Source organism: Cynoglossus semilaevis, chromosome 14, assembly GCF_000523025.1.
Source record: "Cynoglossus semilaevis isolate Cse_v1.0 chromosome 14, Cse_v1.0, whole genome shotgun sequence".
In the NCBI taxonomy this organism is placed as follows: Eukaryota; Metazoa; Chordata; class Actinopteri; order Pleuronectiformes; family Cynoglossidae; genus Cynoglossus; species Cynoglossus semilaevis.
This window is the reverse complement of record NC_024320.1, coordinates 18,734,535-18,741,671: the sequence shown is the minus strand read 5'-3', so window position 1 is coordinate 18,741,671 and position 7,137 is coordinate 18,734,535. Positions and strand designations below refer to the sequence as shown.

Here is a 7,137-nt window from a genome sequence, read left to right as displayed (position 1 = left end):
GAATGAATTCAACATTATTCTCTAAAGTTTATTTATTTTTTAAATTATATTTTTTTCTTTGAAATTACAATTTTACGCAAAGACACAAACAATCGGATAAATATAAAACTCTTTGTCTTGTTATATTTGTCCTATGTATAGACACTAAAAAGGATGTGGGCCACATCAAACTTTTTAAACACAGTTCATTTTCAGAGCCTTTTGGTAGTATTCTCTCTCTCTCTCTCTCTCTCTCTCTCTCCCTCTGATTGTGTATCTCTCTCTACCTCGCTGACGTTTCTCTACCACGTGACCAGGCTGTGGTATAAATGTTGACAGAGGCTCCGACCCCTTCTGTGACTCAGGTTTGGCGTTTTAGTGAAGTTCCCAGGCCAAAAAGGTTCCGGCAGTAGATCGTAATATTTAAATAAGCTGCTTATGGAAACAGACAGGAGAGCGACGTCTCTCACATGCTCCTGTCCTCTCCCTCACCTCCTCCTCCTCCTCCTCCTCCTCCTCTTCCTGTGAGTTTCTGAAAGGGCAGCTCGTGCACCTCATCTGGACCGGGAGTGCAGGCACGGCCGTCAGTGTGAGCCATGACTCTGAGCTCAGAGATGTCGGATGCCTCCATCCTTTCGGAAGAGACCGACATAGATGTGGTCGGAGAAGGGGAGGACACCGGGGACAGCCACACGCGCTCCTTCGTGGACGAGGTAGCGCAGATGCGCGACGGGATCCTCCTGGCCGACTCCTCTCCTCCTCCTCAGTGCCTGGACTCGTCCGCCTCCTCCAGGGATACCTACAAGCCGACGGGCAAGAACACCCTGGTGAAGCCTCCGTACTCGTACATCGCCTTAATCACAATGTCCATCCTGCAGAGCCCCAAAAAGAGACTCACCCTGAGCGAGATCTGCGACTTCATCAGCAACCGCTTCCCGTACTACAGGGAGAAGTTCCCGGCCTGGCAGAACTCCATTAGGCACAACTTGTCTCTCAACGACTGCTTTGTGAAGATACCCCGGGAGCCCGGGAACCCTGGGAAGGGCAACTACTGGACTTTGGACCCGGAGTCCGCCGATATGTTTGACAACGGGAGCTTTCTGAGGCGGAGGAAACGCTTCAAGCGGCAGCAGACGCAGGACCTGCTGCGGGAGCACAACACTTTCCTCCCCGCGGCGGCGGCAGCGGCGGCCGCGGCCGCTGCCTACGGGTACGGACCGTACGGCTGCGGAGGATACGGCATTCAGCTGCAGTCCTACCACACACACTCCGCTCTTTTTGCCTTCCAGCAGCAGCAGCAGCAGCAGCATCAGCATCAACACTCCAGGCATTCTCATCCACACACGGGAACCATAATCCCCGCGCCCTCTCTCATGCCCACCACCACGGACTTAGTCAGGACTAGGTTTTACCCGCAGCTCGGCTCCAGCCTGAGCTCGGCGGCTGCTCAGGCGTCTGCAGCCCCGGTGCAGAAGTCTGCACAGCAGCAGCAGCAGCAGCAGCAGCAGCAGCAGCAGCAGCGCTCCCCTTTCTCCATAGAAAGCATCATCGGCGGCTCATTGAGCCCCTCCAGGACTTCTCCGGTGCTTGTACCGGTCCTCCCCTCTTCTCTTGCTCCGGCAGCGCAGCCGCAGACTCAGTCGGCGGCCGTTTTACACCCGGGAGCGGAGACCTTTGCGGGCAGAGTGGTGAGCGGCACGAGCGGCTGTTAAATGTCTGAACTTCCTGACCTGTCCAAGAAAGTTAGACAAAAAAAGAAGTCACCCTCACCCCCTCCTCCCTCCCTCCCTCCCTCCGTGAAGGTAGGATTATTTTTGTATGTTTATTTTCTCGCACGCATCAGCAGAAAGATGGACGTAAAGAGAAACACTCGGTGTGCCTGCAACCACGCTGGTTTTTGTTTTTGTTTTTAACCTAAAGACTATTTATGTTTTCGTCTTATTTTGGTGCGAATCAGACTCTGGACCATGAACTTAAAGTGATTTTGCGTCTCAGGATATAAATATATATATATGACAGAATAAACAGGTGATGAATGATGACGTCTAGACGTGAACGTTTGGACTCTTCATGTATTTGTGTCAAACACATCCATGTTGTTTTTGTATCGATTCGGCAAAACAGGACGGAGCTTTTTCTAATTTTTTTTACAAGTTTTGGTTTAAACTTTGTATTATAAGACACGACAAAGATAAAAAAAATCCTACATTTATAATAATATTAATAATAATATGCACTGTGTGTTTATTTCAGCAATAAAACATTGTACATTTTTTGGCAAGTATTGTGTTATTCAAGTGTGATATTTTTTTTACACAGTTTTCTTTAAAGCAAAAACAAATAAATACCGTCTTTACAACAAAACAAAGTTTTTAGAGCGTTATTCTAAAAAAAACTGACGTCACGGCATTTTTAGTATAAATACTTAGTTGTAAATGCTTTTTAAAATATTTTTATAATATATATATTTAAGATTTTTTAAATAATAATCCTTCTAAAAGCAAACACTTCTTTTTGAAAGAGTGAGCTTCACAAATGACGTCACTGGTCTACAAATATGACTTTGTGTACATAAAATATAAATGGAATATAACATATATAATGCACATATACTTTCTATGGGCCTTTATATACAGTCATATATATTGTGTGTAGACATATATAGTCATATATATTGCCATATATATATAGTCCATATATGGCCATATATATATATGGTCATATATATGACTATATAGTGTTTTGTTTTTTTAAGTGTTGGTCACTGTCACTCTGGAACATGCGCACATTGAGTTCTGCTCGTCCATCTGACCTCTCACACGCTCATCATCATAATTACGCGGTGAGCGGACAGGGGAGTGTCGGTGAAGGGGTGACACTGACGGCTGATGTCAACAGCTGGGAGATCCGGGGTAATAATAATAATGTTAATAATAATAAACTGCATTATTATTATTATTATTATATCAAGAACTGCTGGGACGGTTAGTGTTTGATTTTAATCTTTTTCTTTTCTTTTTTCAGTACTTATTGCATTACATTTATCGTGTTTTTTATTATTATATATATATATATTTTCATATGTCATGCGTTATGTCTTTTCAGCGTCAATAAGAAAACGACAGGTGCGGAATTTTTCAGTAAATTTATTGATAAATATAAATACATAAGTAAAACACTGGGGCCGCTGCAGCGACTGCATGTGAAGCCGTGATGATGATGTGTCAGACCACTTCTAGTTAATATTTCACGAGTTGTGCGTGTGTGTGTGTGTGTGTCTGTACTGTTAGAGCGCAGCTGCTTTCGTGACTGAAGGATGACTGCGCCAGGCAGTCCACATGCGTGTCTGCCTTCTGCCGTGATCCACAGCATGGTGTGTGTGTGTGTGTGTGTGTGTGTGTGTGTGTGTGGATGGCTGCAGTGGTGCTCGGAGCTAGTTCACTAGGCCAGAGAAGGACAGCTCAGGCTATTGCGTGATGATGTAACACGCGATGGTAAAGACACCCTCTCTCTCTCTCTCTCTCTCTCTCTCTCTCTCTCTCTCTGAGTGGAGGAGAGAAGACGTCGTGGAGAAGTGTGTGGAAGTTCTGACCATTTAGAGGAACACAACAGTGAGAGAGGATCAGAGCCACTTTAAAGGACAAAATCAAACACACGTCCCACTGTGATCGATAGTTTACACTGAAGCCACGACCACGACGCACATTTGTTCTTCATTCACCTCGTCCTATAGTTTCATATTAGTCAGGCTTTAACTCTTGGGCTTTAACGTTGGGATGAAGAGCACAGACGTGTTTAGGTGTTTAATGGCGGCAACACATTTATAGTTAGAAACGAACGAACTAAAGAAATGTTTTTTTTTTAAATAGAAAATTAAACCAAAGAAAAAAAAAAAGAATAAGCACAACTGTAACTCAGCTGTGGGTCTTGATTTAGTCACTGAGGAAAAAAAAATTGTAGTAAACACATGGAAAACACGCTGTGTGTATTTGGCCTCGTGTCCTGTGAAAGTCTTCCCATTCCTATGGGAATGTAAAAAAATTAAATAAATAAAATTATAATCACAGTAATGAATATTATCACGCTGTCTTTATGTGTTATTTATTATTTACAAAATGATAACAATGATCAAAACATGATACAATCAAACAGAAACATACAAATAAAAACACAATAATGACATATTTATGATAATAACAACTATGGTTTTGTAATTTTTATTTATTTATAACGTGTTTTGATATAAAATCGTTTCTAAACAAAGGTAGGGAACAAATGACTAATATAATAACAATAATAATAATAAAATAATAATAATAACATTTTCAAAATAATATTTTTTCTCATAGTAAAGTTACTACTGTATTTGCAGAGACGAAAACTCGTTAAAAAACCGCGTCGGTAACTTCCGTTCCGTCAGTTCCTCTGAGCCAGTGCAGCACAGACGTCAACTACAGCGGGTTATTTTTCATGCGATGTCCAGCATCATGTGGTCATCAGGCTCCTGCAGCATGACTGAAGCCCAGTTAGCAGTTTATCCTGCTGGGTCACAGGTCATGAGCGCAGGGGATAAAGCACGACTCCCAGCCCATAAAAGACACTGGCCTTTGGGCAAATGTGCCGCGGGATTCACAAGGTGCTGGGAATAATCTGCGTTTCAAAGGGAGCCATAAAGACCTGCTTACTTTGATTTAAGCTCCACGCTCAGCAGATAACGAGATATTTTTATCCTGGACGAATAAGTAGCTTCAGTCCGACACCATCACCTCCGCTGGTCATTATTCACCAGGAACCAGGAACCAGATTAACCACAGTCATGACTACGACGATTATTTTTCAAAATACAAATAATAAAATGTGTTCAGTAGGGAAAAAAAAGTCAGATTTAAAAATTTAAAAATACTTTATATAATGAACTTTAAAGCAATTTTACACAACACTATTAATAAATAATAAACAGACTCTAACGCGCTGTTCTATGAAGTTTAATATTAAGTTGTTATTTTTAATGAAACGAAATTCACCTGAAAAATGACTGACTCTTAACTAAATAGTTACCATAAAAAACAAACTTTTAAAATGGCAGGAAAAACTCCCCAGTCCCAACAACATGTTATCAATAATTTATTGATAATCAAAATCATAAATATATCTCAATAATTAATATTTTTAAAACCTCACTCACACAACAATGAGGGCATTTAGTACAAAAATACTTTTAAAGTCAAAACTAAAAAAGTTGGAAGTCCTGAAAAATTATCAATAAAAAAATAACTATCTTGTCACAACCTTGAAGTTTGAAAGCTTTTTTTTAATAATAGAAAAATGTTTTTGTACCTTGACAATGTGTGTGTGTGTGTGTGTGTGTGTGTGTGCTGATCCAACAAGGCTTCTTACAGTTGTTGAAAGATGGATGTCTGGAAAAACACAGAGCAGGTTAGAAACAGAGAGCGACTTAAAAAGAATAAAAGATGACAAGGAATGACAAAGAAAGAAAGTAAAAAAAAAAAAAAAGTGAATACCTCCCAGGGTGGCGCTGAATCTCTCCATCTGCTATTCACTGTATGAAACAGTCAGTACACTTATCCCCGTTATCTAAAAGAGCTCCACTTTCCACCCCATTAAAAAGTTTGGGAACTAATGCCACCCCTGAATACTGGCCTAATTAGAGGCTGCTCAGAGCAGCGAGGACCTGCAGCACCAGAGTGGCTCTGGAACACACTCTGATCTTCTACTCTTTTGTCACACCGGCGTTTCTGCTCTTTCTTTTTCTGCCTCATTTCAACCTTTTTTTCCCTTCCCTTTTACCATCCCTCCTTTCTTCCTTCCTTCTTTCCATCTTTCTTTCTTTCTTTCCTTCCTTCTTTCTTTCTTTCTTTCTTTCTTTCTTTCTTTCTTTCTTTCTTTCTTTCTTTCTTTCTTTCTTTCTTTCTTTCTTTCTTTCTTTCTTTCTTTCTTTCTTTCTTTCTTTCTTTCTTTCTTTCTTTCTTTCTTTCTTCCTTCCTTCCTTTCCTTCACACATGATGAGACTCCCAGTTTGACAGAGGGAACACAGCCAGTCCACGGCCACCTCGGTGCAGACTCACAGGCCTGGAGGAGGAGACTTTCACCACTTCATGAAGTGCAAGCAGACGCATCAGTGAAGATAATTTATTTAGTTGAAGACGTTCAGGGTGGGGGGCGGGGGCCGAGGAGGGGGACGGGAGGTGTTTTTATTTGTCCTACATCTCTCTCTCTCTCCTCTTACCTCGGTGTGAACCCGCAGATCTGATCAGAATTATGTTGCTGCCTCTCACTGCATTTTTCACTTTTTTTTTTTTTTTTTTTAGCCCTGCGTGTGTTTGCTTTGGCACGCCATCCGCTCATACAAACAACCGGGGCCCATGGCTTATCCATCACGCTGGTGCAGAATGTGATGATAAAATAACAGGCGGCTTGAAACAAACCATTTGTTACGGCGGAATTTATTATTCTATCCACTTGAAACAAAGTACAGAGGTTACCTAGACATCTCCTACTTAGGTTACAACAATAAATACAGCCCCCCCTCCCCTCCCACCCTCAAAAAAAATGGCTGCAGCCAGGGCATTTTGGCCAGTTGGAAAGTCCCATTCGCTGACCGTTTCCATCCTACACATCATTAAGCATCATTGTGTTACCCTTCAAAAGGTCTGCCAAAGAAGCACACTGCTTGTGACTACCGGCTTCAGGCCTGATTACTTACATGCAACAACGCCTCTCGGTCATAAACACATCATTGAGCTCCAGCAGCCCGTTCATCATCATGACACCCACAGGTAATCCACACCGAGGGCTGCAGCTGACACAAGGCAGGAGCCAAACATTTCCTCTCAGTGGGACCGGCTTCTAAACACAGACTTCCAGCAGTCTGTACCACAAACACAGGAGTTAGACAACATAGAGGCGGCAGAACCTACCCGGTCCGCTGCGTGTGTATAGACAACATAGAGGCGGCAGAACCTACGAGGTCCGCTGCGTGTGTGTGTGTGTGTGTGTTTGTACGCGGGAGACGTTAACCGTCCCAGACAGCCTCCATGTTTAAAACTTCAGTCTTCATCCCACTGCTTTATGTCATAGAATTCTCAATGACGAGCGTCTTGTCACTCAAGAGACAAAAAAAAAAAAAAATCATCACCG

At 42.3% G+C, this 7,137-nt stretch overlaps 1 protein-coding gene across 1 annotated transcript; it reads left to right on the top strand.

Moving 5' to 3' along the window:
- Positions 1-32: 32 nt before the first annotated feature.
- foxd1 (forkhead box D1) lies at positions 33-2,319 on the top strand. Its single transcript, XM_008325708.3, has one exon. It carries the CDS (start codon positions 576-578, stop codon positions 1,689-1,691), a length of 1,116 nt encoding a protein of 371 aa, XP_008323930.1. The 5' UTR covers positions 33-575; the 3' UTR covers positions 1,692-2,319.
- The last annotated feature ends 4,818 nt before the right edge of the window (positions 2,320-7,137 follow it).

Excerpts from the sequence above, each read along its gene's own strand:
- foxd1 (XM_008325708.3), top strand. The coding sequence starts at position 576 with ATGACTCTGAGCTCAGAGATGTCGGATGCCTCCATCCTTTCGGAAGAG.